We start from the raw sequence: 17,563 nt of genomic DNA, 5'->3' as shown, positions 1-17,563 counted from the left end.
AGAAGAGAGATAATCTACTACGTCTTTATAAGTAATAGAGGCGTTTTTCTCCCTAGCTGCTCTAAAAAGTTTGTTAACATTCCCAGTAAAGCCCCCGGGGCTATTGACGTCTCTATATACTTTTTCTAGAATTTTCTTTTTATGTGAATTTAAGGCCATTTTTGTTTTTACCAGCGGTATACAGTTTCACAGTTGCCCTCTCCGGTAATGAAGCTTCGTAATTGAATTTCCTCTGGAGCGGTTAAATCAACCAGAAGATAGCCGTATTTATCCGCAGTGACGTGACGATATATCTCAACAAATTTCAGGGCTAGATTTTTTCCATAAATTTGTCGCCCGAGACATTCCAACTGAGACAGATCTCGTTGTCTTAATAAAATATATTGACTACAATTAAGCGTGATCGTGCGAGCGTATTTTCCTTGTGGAAATAAATTTTGAGATATGAGAATTACGGATATTTGCTCGTGTCTTCCTCTAGTAAAAATATTGGCTATAACATCACTCTTAACTGCTTCATTAAAAAGGTCATCAATTATATACAGAGAGCTATTGTCTGTCTCAAGGGGATTTTGGTAATCCGCCGGGTTAATGAGACCTTTCACTAAAATGATTTTCTCACTAAGAGAGGTGATTTGTTTCAAAGGGTGAGTTTTATCATCCAGACTGGAAATGATTATTCTCGCGAAAGAACCGGCATATTTTTTACATAAACGCTCCACTAGACTGCTCTTGCCTGCCCCGCTAAAACCAGCAACAAGTATTCTTGCAGGCTCTCTGAAAATATTCAACTCTTCCTCTGTAAAGGTACAGACCTTGTCCATCTTCCCATTTCAAATGAGCCTTTTTGTGGAAGAATCATCTTATATATAAACATTTCTTTTTAGTTCAAAGCAGAGGGGAGGGAGGGGGGAGTTTATCCCAGAGATGAAGATAACAATGGCGGCATGGCCTTCTCCCGCCAGAAGACCATAGAAAAAAAAGCCCGACCGACAGTGAAGGTCGTCTGGATATTACGCAGTTTCACTACCTTCCCTACGCCAGGTGGTGGTGGGTCGAATGGAGGTCACAGACAAAGAGAAGCAGGCCCCGCCACTTTCTGCCGGCTGATGCCTATTTATTTTTATTTTGGGGAAAAATATATTATTATTATTATTTTTAAGAATATTTAGTTTTGGCGATGGTCAGTATCTATAAATTAATTAATTAATCTTTCCCTCGCCTCGGCTTTATACAAATGGGAAATTCACATGACTATGGCGATTTACGTAATCCTCCCTACTTGCCCGGTCTAAATTCTTATTTTTTCGTTCGGGAAAAGAGTTCTTCCCAGATTTTATCCCTCTTACTTTATTGACAATAAGAAATCTTTTCTAGATTATATTTATAATATATAGACTTGCAGGGATTTTTGTTTAAAAGATTCTCGTGAAAATAGAGAGAGACTGATGTGAAAAACTGTACCTCTACTTTGGGGAAAATTAAGCATCTTATGAGCACGCTATCCTAAAAGCGTGCTATAAATACGCTCACCTTTTCGTCTAGGGCGAAAGGTGCTCTTCCCGCTCACTCAAGAAAGTTACCAGCTTAGATTAGAGCAGGTAAAAACTTCTCTATCTATGGGAGATTAAAATATTATCTATAATTTAAATAATTTATGGAATATGAGAGTGAGAGTGTGTATTTACAGATATGACTCGTCACCCAGCTCGCAGATGCCACCTATGCGGGCGATTATACCCTCAGGATGCAGCTCACCACACTTTCTCCTGTAGTTTCTGCGGGCTATCAGTGTGTGTGGCGAATGTCACAGCTCATCGCAGGAGATGCGTGACAGGTGAGATACCCAGGTTATTGCTCTGAATTGATGTTTTCTTAAAACTGCTATTTTCAGATAATGAAATAAGTCTTTGAGCTAATAATAATTTTTTCCAACAGTTGGGGCGGGGCAATACTCCAAGCAGATGATCCGGGGGGCGGGCCAGGAAGAAAGAGGTCAGCGCTCTTTTCTTAATCAATTATTTTTATTAACAGTCAAACATTTTTAAGATATGTTTATAAAGTATCTCACTAACAAGAATAAAAATCATTTTGAGAACCGCATATATTCCATAGATTGCTTAGCTTCTCCCAGTTTTATACTTTAACAGTAACATTTTTTTAAAAGATTGCTAGAGTTATAATTAGTCTAGTATGGCTCTAAAACAAAATAATAATAAATAACTTTCTCTAATTATATTATGCAGATCAGTCTGTGTCCTCCGATGAATCTTCGACCGTAACACTCCCACAAGAGCAAGTTGAGCCGATTGCCGGTCCCAGTGGATGGAGACCAGCCGCCACAAGTGACAGCTCCTCTTCCAAGGATCATTACTACTCTTTCTTGGGTTCCCCCTCCTCTGTTAATCGAAGGTTCACTTCAGGTAAAAAAAATTTTTGTTCAGATGAGGAAGAGAGTGAAATGGGAGACGATTCCATTTCAGAGGAACCACACATTACGAGTCGGTCGGAATGTTTTCAAGGTCACTTCTGTCGAATAAAATATTCAATTCCTGCCTCTCATAAACACGACCCCATATTATTTCTTCAGTCCTTCGCAACAACATTTATGAGGCACATATTACAGTTTTTCACTGTTCTATCAGGACGAGCACTTTATGAAAATGCTCTTAGGATTTATGCCGAACTGAGCCTTATTTTGCGCAGACAGTCGCTACTGGGAGAGGATGACAGTCGTGAGCATTATATAACTTTTCCCGCGCAACTAGTTACACGAGATGATATATCTCGGCTCTTACGGTCATGGAGGGAGTACCTTAGCATGCGATTAGAAACTGAAATTTCATCGGGCGAGGGATCAGGCTTCATACTAGATTATATAAAGGGTTTTCATATTGTAATATGCAAGAATGGAGTGCGTGGATACCTAGGAGACTATATAGAATATCCCACATCTTTACGAGGGAAAAATCAGATATTTAACCCGAGAGGAGTAAAAAATAGCTGTTTTATTCAATGTCTGGCGGCCTTTTTCTGTCGTAGACTTGGCTGGGGCTGGTATAAAATCAGACGATATTTATCTAGATGTGATAGCCTTCAGAAATTTGTCAATTACTCGCGAGTGACTCTCCCTGTCCAGTGGAGTGACATCCACAAACTCGAGTCTGACAACAAAATATCAATATTTATTTATTGCTTAACTTCTCATGAAGGGACCTATCATGCTACTTTATGTCGTCGGGGTAGTAATAAATATTCACTGGTAGTGCCCCTGTTATTGTTGGGAAAGACTCATGTAGCTTTAATCAAACACTTCCAGAAATATATGAGAATTTTCTCCAGAAAACATTCACGCAATAAGCACTTTTGCTTGAATTGTTTAAGTGAATATAGTGACATTTGCAACTTAAAAACTCACTTCAATTCATGCGACAACCAACAAAAGTTGATTTTTCCCCCAGCTGGAAGCGTTTGTAAATTCAAAAATACTCACAAGGGCTACTTGCCCTCTCATACTGCCTTTGTGGATTTAGAAGCTTATCTCGATAATCGTAAGCCAGAGGGGGTAATAACAGCTAGACACGTAGCAATAGCTTATGGCTATATAGTGATAGACAGAAATAGCACTATAATAGATAGATATGTCCATCGGGGGGTACAGTGTATTGATCATATGTATGATAGACTTTCGTCTTTATGGGATTGGATAAAGATGAACACTCCCTGTTATCCGCTTCATATGACCAGGGAGCAGCATATACATTTTGCCATACAGAAGAAGTGCAACTTCTGTCATCAGGACTTTACTCTTACCAAACCAAAGGTGAGGCATCATGACCATCTAATGCCTAAGGCTAATTATTTAGGAGCACTCTGCAATAATTGCAATTTAAGGCAGAAAAATTCAGGTAAATATTTGCCTGTTATTATTCATAACCTATCATATGATATGGCTTTGATAATTAAAGAACTAAGTGTTAAAGCCCCAATCAATGTTTTAATGAAACAGGGATATAAATTTCTAAAAGTAGAAATAGGAGCACTACGTTTCCTGGATAGTCTAGCCTTCTTGTCCGCTGGTTTGGCTAGTTTGGCTCAGGCGCACATAGCTTCAAAATCACCCTTGAAATTCACAGAGGCGATGATAAGTCATCTACCCCCCGAAAGTTGGGGAAGCTTATTAACCGGCAAACAAGTGTTTCCTTATGAATATTGCAGCTCCCCAGAAAGGCTCGAAGAGAAGACTTTACCCCCAAAAAGAGCTTTCTACAGTTCTCTGTCTAAGAAGCATATTAGCCAAGAAGAATTCGATCATGCTCATCTGGTTTGGGAGAAAACAGCTTGTCAAACTCTAGGAGACTATCTCCTAGTATATCTCAGCTGTGATGTAGGACTTCTGGCTGACATATTCACCTTGCATAGGAGATTATTATACAACATCTATAATCTAGATGTTGTTCACTATGTTTCTCTCCCCGGCTTTGCCTATGATGCCTTCTTAAAAACCAGTGGAGTGGAATTAGAATTAATTACTGATCAGGAGCTTTATAACATCATACAGTCTAATATAAGAGGCGGCTTCACTACTGCTGTTAGGACGTTTGCTCAGGCCAATAACCAGTTCATTAATCCCAATTTTGATGAGAAAAACTTAGTAAGTAAATTTTTGCTATACTGGGATTTTAATTCTCTTTATGGTTCTTGCATGACTGAGGCGCTGCCCTACGCAAACATTCGAAAACTCTCACCCGCAGAAATGGCGAGTTTTCTCGCAAATGGCAGTCTTCTCCAGAAGAATCCTCAAGACTCTATAAAAGGTTACTGGCTTCTTATAGACACTCTAGGAATAGCCCCAGAATTAGCTCGCTACACGGATGACTTACCACTATGTCTCTATCACAAACAGATAACATTAGATGATCTATCTGAGTACAGCAAACAGCTATTGGCTATCAGTAATCAAAAACTACCCCGTAAAAATACTAAATTAGTGGGGGACCATCTCCCCAAACGAAACTACCTAATATCATTGCCTTTATTGCAGTTGTTCTTGGAGATAGGTCTACAAATTGAGAAAATTCATAGCATATATGAATTCTCACAAGGAAAATATCTGGCGGGCTTTGTTGAAACGAACGTGAGGCAACGCAATAGTAGCACTAGTAAAGACTGTCAGCGATTATTTAAATTGTTGACCAATTCTGTATTCGGCAAGACATTGTTTAATCCATCAAAATATGCCAACAAAACGAAGCTCATAACATCAGCGGGAGCATTTTTGCGAGCGGTGAGTAAGCCACTATTTAAGAAAGCCATAAAGCTTTCAGAAAACAAAGTATTGGTTACGACGGGGACGCCAGCCATAAAACTCACTTACCCTAATTACATAGGTTACCAGATACTAGAACTTGCCAAATTTAAGCTGTACCATTTTTGGTATATGATTCTTAAGAAAACATACCAAGACAAAATAAAACTAATCTATTCAGATACCGATAGTGTCATCGCCTGTTTAGAGGGCATCAAAAACCTTACTGATGAAATCGGTAAGGAACCATTGAGGAAATGGATAGACACATCTAATTTCCCCACAGATCATCCTCTCTACAATGACTCAAGGAAGGGATCTCTAGGCTTACTTAAAAGTGAGGTGGGGGACCGCCTTATTTCAGAAATAGTCTGCATTAAACCCAAAATGTATAGCATCCTGCTAGCAGATAATAACAACAATATCGCTGCGAAAGGAGTTCCTCAGTCTGAACAACAATTATTAACTCATAATAACTTTAGAAGTGTGCTGGAAGACGGTTCTAAACATACCTTCCAATATAGTCAAATTAGAAATTTAAAAGGTCAGATGACCACTATCACCACTAGGAAACGAGGTCTTAGCTCATTTGATGATAAGCGCTTTTACTTAGATGCCTATCACTCTGTATCCTATGGTCATCCAGATGCCAGAGAAACAAAGTTTAAATTATTTAAAGATAAAACAGATGACAAAGTGGAGGAAGACGAAGAAGCTAATAGCAGTACTGAAGAAGGGAGTACAGAAGAAGAAGAGGAACTAGAGATGAGAGACAGTTGCAATCTTTGGCGGGGAAGAGAAAAAACCGTAAGAGATTTTTTCCCCAGGGTCAAGCATCGACGCGAGAGAGGTAGATCTTCCGCCACTGCTCGTAGTTTCATGCTCTTAGAAGCTAGCTGTTCTGAGGGAGAGGAGGAATAAAACAATGTAATGTTAACTAATAAATATATTTGCTAAGAGAGACTTTTTTGTTTTCACCCTTTGAAAAATTAGGTTATTATCCTTTTTCACACAGATGCCCCCGATGTAGCCGGAGAGCGGGCGCAGGGCTGATAATCACACCCGATGACCTCCAAAGAAGCAGGCCCGCCGCAACACTCCATCAGAGAGCCCCAGTCACCTGAATCCTTTGTACTGCCTCTCTCTCCCATCTATCAGTGTAATAGAGTTTGGGGAGTCAGAAGTGATCATTACTCTACTTCTGTTCCTACTTAGTAATAAGACTCTCTATCCCCTTGGGGGATGATTAAACATATTAAACTCCTACCCTGTCAGCCCTAAGGTCATACAGACCCCCCATTATCTCATTATTTTTCCATGGTCATTATCCCGGAATCCGGTTCCCTCGGGCGACCGGCTGCCCATCCATTACCGCGTTCTTTAAACCCAGCAGTGTTGTTGTGAAGTAGCAACAGTCGCGTCAGTGAGTCGCAGGCCCGGGAAAGGGGGGGGGGGACTCCCTCGGAGATGGTAAGCTTGTACCCAGTCACCTGAATCCTTTGTACTGTCTCTCCCATCTATCAGAGTGATTGAGTTTGGGGAGTCAAAAGTGATCATTACCCTACCTTCTTATAATTAGTAATTACACAGAAATAAGCCTCTCTCTCTCTCTATCCCCTTGGGGGATGTTTAAACATATTAAATCTTGTACCCCTGACAGCACCTGAGCTTATGAAGACCAACCCATTATCACATTCTTTTTCCACACTCATTATCCTGGGAATCTGCCCACCTGCACACCTGAATCCTTTTTTGTACTGCCTCTCCCATCTATCAGAGTGATTGAGTTTGGGGTGTCAGAAGTGATCATTACCTACCTTCCTATACTTAGTAATTACACAGAAATAAATCTCTCTATCCCCTGGGGGATGATTAAACATATTAAACTTGTACCCCCTGACAGCACCTGTGCTTATGCAGACCACCCATTATCACATTCTTTTCCACACTCATTATCCCGGAATCTGCCACCTGCACACCCGAATCCTTTGTTCTACTTTATGTACCTACTTATTAATGCATAGGAATAAGTCTCTCTATCCCCTTGGGCCATGATTAATCATATTAAACAATTACCCTGTCATGCAAAACCCATCATTATCGCATTTTCCATGGTCATTATCCGGCAGTGTTCCTAGATCGACCAATATATACTACTTCTGTTGTATTCACAGCTTGATAAATGCCTATATGGGATTTCCCATTATGTGGTTTAGTGGGAGTAGGTATACTCTTTTTATACTGAGTTGAAGGTTTATTATCCACTGGATTTGTGGATTTTTCATCTTGTCTCGTTGCTTGCATGCATGAAACTATTGTTTGTAAACCATTGCTAATTTCCTCACAAGTGAAATAGCGTTTATTGAACATAATATTTAATCGTTCAATAGTTTGTGGTGACAACTTATCTTGTACAACACCACTGATAAACCAATCACATTGTCTTAGGTCATATTTAGCACCTAGAGATCTGAGACTATTGTCTAATGTGATTCTAAATGCCTGTAAGTCTGAATAACAGTGTTTGGGTGGCTTCAAGCTTGATATTAAGACTGCATGTTTAACTCTAGCCTTGTCAGCATCGAAGTAATTGTCTGCTAAGACACGTAAGGCTATTTGATAATTACCTTTAACCACCGGAAATGACTTAATCAGTTCATAGGGTTCTCCCTTCACAAGACATTTAAGATAATTGAACTTAGCAATCTCATCTATGTCAGTTCGTGAATTTACTATGGATTGAAAACCACTAATGAATTCTTCATAATTATGACCTTGGAAAATAGGTAATGACAATGTAGGTAAGCTTGGTAATGGGACACTTGTTGTTACAGGTGTAACAGGTGTTTGACCACTAGTTACAGTAGGTCTCTGTGACAGAGTTTTACGGCAGATAGCCTGTACTCCTGTCCACCTTAATTGTTGATCACTAAAAGTATCCAAAACATTTTTAATTTCATCCTCAGATGGATCTGATTCAAGAAATTTATTTTCATAATGTGTATAGTCTGAATTAATTATTTCCATGCGTTGTGTAAATAATTCAAACTTGACCTCAAGATCATCAAAATCTATGTTTGTATCTTGAGTTAATCCTAGACAGACTGAAATTAGATTTTCTAATTGTGTAATCTTAGTCTGTAAAGACTGAAACTGAGTTTTCAAACAAGCCATTTTAATGGAATACTGAAAATTCTAGCACCACACTTAGAGTGTTTATAAAACACTGTACTGCTATAAACAGCTGAGTTTTTGTTATGCTTAAGTCAGCAATAATCGAGTCAGACACTACTGACCCACTAAGCTTAACCTCAGGGTCAATGACCATGAAGGGTACAGGGTACATGTGTCTGGTGTTTTGTCTTAGAGTTTGCTGTGTCAGCCTGCCCATGATGATTAATCGTAAATAACGATGTTATACACTTCATTCACTATACACTATAAATGTCACTGTATAACTGTAAATCACATGTGAATATTACTTACACATATATAAATTTCACTGTTAATATATATTTGAAAGCTTACACTTTATATATAAGTTCCTTTAATATAACAGGTAAATCTATAAGAAACAAACTTTAACACAATCTTGTCTCTTAATTTCTGTCTATAAACATTATAAACACTGTGTATATATATACACTCAGACAAACAACATCACTTGGTGTTGTCTTAATCAGCGATTTCGAGATTGGAGCAGTTGATGGAGGGTGCAGGATACCATCCCCCGTCTTCTTGTTGGGTGAGTCACCCAGCTCCCGTTTTCGTTGGGTGAATGCTGGGTGAGCGCCCGTTTTCTTTTGGCTGCCCATTCTCTGTGATTGAGTCTGGAGGGACTCATTTATACTGATTTATATTGTAAAACACTAGTTTTACAGCTTTTTTCGAAGGACCTTGGCTCATAGGTTATTTGTACACTGTAGTACAACATATTTGGACCACAGTGTGTCTTTATCCGGTTCGAGCACGACCAAATCCTGTTGAAAATTTTGGCCTTACCTGCTGTGTTTATTATAACTATATATAATGAACACTTATCTGATAAATGACAGCAAATCGTCTACACAGCCGCCCCTGCAGACGAGGTCTAGATGCTGTCGAAACCATCACAACATTGGGCTGTCAAGAGATACAATTTGTAAGTATAAATTACCCCTAGGGGGTGTTATGTCAGCATATTTCATTCGATGATGGCTGACGAAATACCTACTTGTTTGGACTCAAAAGTCCACACCTTACTGCCGATTATAGGTTGATTACAAACTCCTTGTGACTCAAGAATTGCGCAATCCCCCGATCTACAAGAAATTCGTAACATACCTTGCTCTTTGTAACGTGAGCTATGGTGTTCTCAACACCTTCGACAGATTGGTAGGTAAGACACAAAGGCAACAGTTAGGCAACTTTATTCCGAAACGTTTCGCCTACACAGTAGGCTTCTTCAGTCGACTGAAGAAGCCTACTGTGTAGGCGAAACGTTTCGGAATAAAGTTGCCTAACTGTTGCCTATGTGTCTTACCTACCAACCTGTCGGTATTTTATACCATTTTGATGTTCACCTTCGACAGATATCGGTGACTTGATAGAAGCTGAAGTGTCCTTGGATGTCCACGTCTTCCATTGTCTAGGAAACGCACACTGGTACACTATGTTCCACAAGATTTGTCTTTATTGTTCACAATGTATCACAAGAGAAGCTGATCACACTTCTATTAAGTGTTTGTGTTAGAGACACTTTGTTCACACTAATGCACAGATCAGTATCCTGGCGTCAGTGTCACTCTCCATAGAGTCAAAGATAGTCTGCCAGACGCCACAGCGCTCCATGCCGTCACTGCCCCCAGCACAAAAAAAAATGCTGACCTAGTACCTTGCATCCTTGTCACCTCCTCGATGAAGCAAAGCAGAATGTTTGTTTCTTGCTGTCTTAATCATAGACAACAATGTACAATATCTTTACTATGGTAATAAAGTGGGAGCAGGATTTTCCTTAATTGTCCTGCTTAAGTAAGAATGTATTGTCTCTTATAAAAATACACTTTGCAACACCGCTGCAAGGAGCAGAGGTCACTTGACTACGTGGCATAGCATCTGTGATCAATTACTCACTCTAGCAGTAAACAAGACGCTCGCCCCCTCTGAGTGGCCCCTCAGGGCTGAGAGGGCTTGGCCCCTCAGGGCTGAAAGGGCTGAAGGGGGCTGATACCCCCCTCCTGGAGAAAATTTCTCCACACCCTAACTCAACAGATAGTGGAGTCAACAAGACTGGAGACACACTTGACTTTACACAAATAATGATGACCTTGTAAGAAATATAACAGTATCAAAAACTAATTTAGATCGCAAGATCTGTTCCACAAGGCGCAGTACTCGCCCCCATCCTGTTCCTAGTCCTCATATCAGACATAGATAGAGATGTAATCCACAGCACCGTGTCATCCTTTGCAGACGATACTAGGATCTGCATGAGGCTGTCATCTATTGAGGACGCGGTTAACCTCCAAGATGATATAAACCAAGTTTTCCATTGGGAAACGGAAAATAATATGATGCTCCAAGAAGACAAATTCCAACTAGTTCGTTAGGGAAAACTGGAGGAGATAATAACTAGAACTGAGTATAAAATAGAGCGGAAAAATAATGTGAAGGACCTGCTAGTGGTAATGTCTGAGGATCTCACTTTCAAGGATCACAACAGTGCCACGGTCAGAAAATGATAGGATGGATAATGAGAACGTTCAAAACAAGAGATACCAAGCCAATGATGATCCTTTTCAAATCACTTGTTCTGTCTAGGCTGGAATATTGTTGTACATTAACATCTCCGTTCAAAGCAGGTGAAATTGCAAATCTAGAGAGTATACAGAGAACACCTCAACTACTGGGAACGCTGGGAAGTACTTGACTTGTACTCGTTGGAATGCAGGCGAGAGAGATATATTGTAATCTACACTTGCAAAATCCTAGAAGGAATGGTCCCGAATCTACACACACAAATCACTCTTTATGAAGGTAAAAGAATGGGCAGGTGGTGCAAAATACCCCCGGTGAAAAGTAGGAGAGCCATTGGTACACTATGAGAAAACACTATAAGTGTTCGAGGCCCAAGATTGTTCAACATCCTCCCACCATGCATAAGGGGAATTACCAATAGGCCCCTGGCTGCCTTCAAGAGGGAGCTGGACAGGTACTTAAAGTCGGTGCCAGATCAACCGGGCTGTGGTTCGTATGCTGGACTACGTACGGCCAGCAGGAACAGCCCGGTTGATCTCGCCCTGATCCACCGGGAGGCCTGGTCGTGGACCGGGCCAAGGGGGCGTTGATCCCCGGAATGCCCTCCAGTTAGACAATCTAAATGAAATCCAGACCTATATACACAGGGGTCCCGACCAGAAAAAGGCATACAGCTACAAGTGTCTTCACCAAATTCAACCTCAACAACAATACCATAAACTAGGATCAGGTAAACTGTCCTAAGTGAAACATGTTGGGAAGATATCTTAAATAACATAGATTCAAACCAGTGCCTTGAAAGGATCAATTTTCTGAGAGCTGAATTATGTATTCTCAAGGTATATTCCCTTAAGAAAAAAGAAGAGAAGCAAACTAGAGAGAGAAAGACGCTCCCTCTACAGATAGCGAAGAATCACTGAGCTCCTCAAGGGTGCTAGATTTTCTGATATACAAAAGGAAGCACTGTCTAGGAAAGTGGAGAATACTGAGTTTAAAGTTAATGATTCAGACAGGATCCAGGAGAGACAGAAGGAGCTATAAGCAATTAGTGAAATCGAAAGAAATTCAAAATACTTCTTTTCATTTGCCAAAAACAAGGCAAAAACCATATCTAGCATAGGGCCCTTGATCAGACAAAATGGAACGTACACAGATGACAAACAAGAAATGAGTGGAATACCAGTCTTAACATGACTGTGGTTAGTGAGCCATTAATAAGTCTAAAGATGGACAGTCCAAATTTTTTTTTTTTATGAATTAGCCTCAAAACCTTGTCAATATATGCCAAATTTCGGACATAACTTTAACTCTAACATACCCATGTACTCAGCCCCAGACCCAGAGTCATGGAACTCTGTGTTCATTAAGAAGTACATGAAACTCCCTTTGTTTGCCTTAAGTATGTTATGGAGAGGAAACATAGACACAGGTGTAATCCCACAGTCACTTAAAGCAACGGATATAGTCCCATTCTATAAAAGTGGGAGCCAAGCAATAGACCAATAGCTGTGACATCCCTCATCATAAAAATCTTTGAAAAAGTTCTAAGAAGTGCTTATATGATCGCAAATCACTTGGATTCCCAACACTTGTACAATCTACAGCAGCAAGAGTCTAGAGTAGGTCGATCCTGCCTCTCACAACTACTGGACCAATATGATATGGTCATAGATGCTCTGGAAGGTAAACAGAATGCAGATTTTACAAAATCCTATGGCAAGTGCGATCATTGTGTAACACTGAGCAAAATGCGTGCTGAATGGACAACTGGAAGAGTGGGCAGATGGAACTTCAACTTTCTAACCAAATGAACACAAACAGTAGTGGTAAACAGATTGAAGTCGGAGGTCACAATTAAAAGTTCTGTCCCACAAGGCATAGCACTCGCAACCATCCTGTTCCTCTTCGTCTTATACATTATAGACAGATGTAAACTATAGCTCCGTGTTATTCTTTGCAGACGATCTTAGAATCTGCATGAGATTGTCGTCCATTGAGGACACAGTAAATCTCCAAGTAGATATAAACCAAGTTTTTCAAGGGAAACGGAAAACAATATGATGTTCAGTGAGGACAAATTTCAAATGATCTGTCTTTGAAAAAAATGAAGGAAATTGTAACTTACTTGCTGTTTCCTAAGTAAGTTAAGCAAGTTAGTAAGTTACTAAGTAAGTGAGTTAGTAAGTAAGTAGAGCGGAAAAGTAGTGTGAAGTGGTAATGTCTGAGGATCTCACCTTGAAGGATCATAACAATGTCACTATCGCATCTGCAAGGAAAATAATAGGACAGATTATGAGAACTTTCAGAACAAGGGATACAAAGCCAATGATGATCCTTTTCAAATCTCTCGAGGCTGGAATACTGCTGCACACTAACCGTTCAGTTGAAGGTGAAATCGCAGATTTAGAGAATGTGCACAGAACCTTTACTGCACATATAAGTTCACTCAAACACCTTAATTACTGGGAATACTTGGAGTCATTTGACCTGTATTCAATGGAGCGCAGGTGAGAGAGATACATCATAGGCTACACCTGGAAAATCCTAGAAGGAATGGTCCCAAATCTGTACACAGAAATCACTCCCTACGAAAACAAAAGTCTGGGCAGACGATGCAACGTAACTCCAACGAAAAGTAGGGGCGCCATTAAAATACTAAGAGAGAACATAATAAATGTTCAGGACCCAAGACTGTTCAACAGCCTTCCAACAGGCATTAGGGGAATTACCACTAAACCCCTGGTTGTCTTCAAGAGGGATCTGGACAGATACCTAAAGTCTGTGCTGGATCAGCTGGGCTATGGTTTGTACGCTGGTTTGGGTGTGGCCAGCAGTAACAGCCCTGGTTGATCAGGCCCTGATCCACCGCGATGCTTGGTCAAGGACAGAGCAGCGGAACACCCTCCAGGAATACTCCACAATCCACCCTACCACCCACACTACTATCTACCCCACCTAACCACCCACACTACCACCCATCCCGCTACCATCCCCACCACCAACACAACAACCCACCCCACTACCCACTCCACAACCCACCCCACTACCCACTCCACTACCCACCCCACTACCCACTCCACTACCCACCCCACTACCCACTCCACCACTCACACTACTGCTCATCCCTCTACCTACAACCACCACCCACCCCACAACCCAACCCACCACTCACCCCACCATTCACCCCACTAACCACACCACCAGCTACACCACAACCCACTCCCCTCAAGGAAGGTTCCTTGATGTTGGTGAGGGGCTCTTGATTTAGGGAATTGGATCTGTGCTCCAGTTCCCCAAATTAAGCCTGAATGCCTTCCACATCCCCCCCCCAGGCGCTGTATAATCCTCCGGGTTTAGCGCTTCCCCCATTATTAAAAAAAAAAAAAAAAAAAACCACAACCCACTAAATCAACACCTCAACCGAACCCCACCACCCACAACACCAACTGCACCACTTCCCACCCAACCACCCACACCCTCCACCCACATTACCACCCACACCACGAGAGCGACCAGTGCTGCCTCTCCTCCACCGGCACTGCCTCTCCCCTGCCAGCACTGCCTCTCCCCCGCCAGCACTGCCTCTCCCCCGCCAGCACTGCCTCTCCCCCGCCAGCACTGCCTGTACCCCATCAACACTCCCTCTCCATACCAGTCTTTAAGAAGTCGTTTAAAAGTTCAGAAAATTTCTGCTAACAGTTAACCTTTGTAAATCTTCTGGCTCGTCTTCTCTTACTTTCTTAGGCCATAAAGTTGGTAGTGGTAAAGTGGCCCCTGAATTTGTTAAAGCCAAAACTATTAAAAATTACCCGGTACCTCATGATAAGAAATCCTTACAAAGATTTTTAGGAATAGGTTTCAACAGGTGTTTTTGTAGGAACTTTGTAGATGTAGTAGCCCCCGTCACCTCACTTACCAGAAACAAAAACAAATTTTGTTGGACCCCAGATTGCCAAGAGGCATTTCATCATGGTAAATGTCTGTTGTGTACTACACCCATTCTCCAGTCTCCTGATCTTTTAAAACCTCTTTTGTCGCAGGTTGATACCTGTGAGTCAGGGGTCGGGGTAGTATTACTACAAGTGTCCGAGGAGGTATGTTTACAGCCGTGGCATATTACTCAGCAAATAACTCATTACAGTTGTGACCGGGTGTGGAAGTGCGAATTGCTCATTACTCTATAATTTGTTCATGATTGTAGCATGTATAAACGTAAGTAACCATTCTTACAGAATTCATTACCTTTGTAGCTTGTGAGCTCATTACCTTTGTACCTAGTTCAGCTATCAAAACTTTGGGGGCCCAGTCCCTGGACCCATTACGTACCTCTGTAATCTGTAAATACCTTTGTAACTTGTCATGATTGTAACTAGACCTACCTGGAGTTCATTACGTTTGTAAATTGTGAGTTCATTACTTTTGTAAATTGTGAGTTCATTACATTTGTAAATTGTGAGTTCATTACCTCTGTAACTTGCTCAGCTATCAAAACTTTGGAGTCCAGTCTCTGGACCAATTATGTACCTCTGTAATCTTTTGACTACCGCCCACAGGATGGGTATGGGCTGCATAATAAACATATTAAACTAACAAGTATCAGGCCCACCACAGAGCCTACTCCACCATCGAGAAAGAAGCTCTAGCCCTGATACTTGCGTTGGAGCATTATGACGTCTTCTTGGGGCAGTCACCTCATGTGGTCACAACCCTCTCGTCTATTTAAACGCCATGAAGAATCATGATACCAGACTGATGACATGGAATCTCGGGCAGCGACCCTACAACTTCTCAGTTCACCATATACCCGGAAAACACAATTTTCTGACCGACGCTTTATTGTGTATATAGGTTAGGATACGTTAGGGATCATGTGGGTAGTAAGCTCTTTTTTTCCCTTATTATTTATTATTTTTTTATTAGCACACCGGCCGTCTCCCACCAAGGCAGGGTGGCCCGAAAAAGAAAAACTTTCATCATCATTCACTCCATCACTGTCTTGCCAGAGGTGCACTTACACTACAGTTATAAAACTGCAACATTAACACCCCTCCTTCAGAGTGCAGGCACTGTACTTCCCATCTCCAGGACTCAAGTCCGACCTACCAATTTTGTTATTGCTGTTCTTGCTGTTGAACAGCGGTTTAGTGCCGATGAAGGTAGCGTAGGTAGCAATGATACGGCCGTGGACTAGTTTGGCTTTAATTGGATAGGAGTGAGTACACAATGGGCAATGTGAGGGAATGACCGCAAGCCAGTCCGTGGAGGGGGAGCACTTGTGTCTATCAAGTCGGTCGGCCGGGGAGTGAGGGCGAATGGGCTCAGCCTCCCACTGACCTGGGTGAGCCTACAGAGGGCAGCACTTAAATGCCACGAAATATAAACTAGTCAGAACAGACGGCTTAGGTTGTCTGTCCTGACAGTACAGGCTGCCTACATTTGCTCTGCCACTCACCTCGCGTCGTCCCGACACGACAATACTGGTGGGCCCGTAGGTATAAAGGAATTACTTACACTAGCTACCCCAGAGAGGGACTGGCTTTCACTCACTTGTAAATCAAAAATGGACATAAAAATGCAACAGGGAAAAAAAAACTCTCCCATCCAGGGGAAGAGAAAACTGGTTTGCCCGCGCTGTTTCATCGAGGAGAGAGTCCGGAGACGTCAGCACTGGAACTAAAATCTTATATATACAGGTTGTCCGCAGGGCTGAACATCAGTTGACCACTCGTCTACGAACGTTGTTGCACCCTCACATCTGCAAACAATGACTGACAGTAGCATTTCCTAAGGTGTGACATGTGACTCAGAGGGCAGCACTGCCCTGACACTGGGTGCACATACCTACAATAATACTATATCCATGGAATTCATTATACTCTGGGTACCCTTCTAAAAGTATTTACATAATTACATGATGTTGTCCACCCTGACTCCATTATCAACTAGCTATACAATGTGTGTGCGTCTATACCCATTTCTGCAAGCAAACAATTAGCATAACTAGCGTAGGAGTCAGACAAGTCTGTAGGTATGTCAATGTCACAGAAATGTACTGTTGTCCTGGGTCGCAGTCCATAAGTATGGAGTCTTACTGGGCCGTCTTCAGTAACAGTAGTAGTGGGAGAAGGGGTAGACGGGTTGTCCCTAGCATTGGTCTGATTGTGAATCCCTTCATAAATGTTACTGTGATCACACTCCAACAGCGCGTCAAGGTCCTAAAAGCCATTTGTCTCCACTCCTATCTAGCACACTCACGCATGCTTGCTGGAAGTCCAAGCCCTGCGTACAAAACCTCCTTTACCCCCTCCCTCCAACCTTTCCTAGGCCGACCCCTACCCCGTCTTCCCTCCACTACATATTTATATACTCTCGAAGTCATTCTATTTTGTTCCAGCCTCTCTACATGTACGAACCACCTCAACAACCTGTAGTGATACTGGTCCTGTGGGGAGCAGCAGCAGGATAATACTGCACCACCTCCTGGGGCCCTTAACAACAACAACAGTTTGGTGTGTGTCA

General features: G+C 41.7%; 1 protein-coding gene across 1 annotated transcript; it reads left to right on the top strand.

Moving 5' to 3' along the window:
* Positions 1 to 1,282: 1,282 nt before the first annotated feature.
* LOC138853346 (uncharacterized) lies at positions 1,283 to 6,626 on the top strand. Its single transcript, XM_070089526.1, has 3 exons — positions 1,283 to 1,837; positions 1,939 to 1,995; positions 2,247 to 6,626. The coding sequence occupies exons 1-3, from the start codon at positions 1,693 to 1,695 to the stop codon at positions 6,227 to 6,229; spliced, it is 4,185 nt and encodes a 1,394-aa protein (XP_069945627.1). The 5' UTR covers positions 1,283 to 1,692; the 3' UTR covers positions 6,230 to 6,626.
* The last annotated feature ends 10,937 nt before the right edge of the window (positions 6,627 to 17,563 follow it).

The sequence above is a fragment of the Cherax quadricarinatus genome, chromosome 28 (genome assembly GCF_038502225.1).
Source record: "Cherax quadricarinatus isolate ZL_2023a chromosome 28, ASM3850222v1, whole genome shotgun sequence".
Lineage (NCBI taxonomy): Eukaryota > Metazoa > Arthropoda > Malacostraca > Decapoda > Parastacidae > Cherax > Cherax quadricarinatus.
The sequence above is the reverse complement of the archived record's forward strand: the minus strand, read 5'-3'. Positions and strand labels throughout refer to the sequence as shown.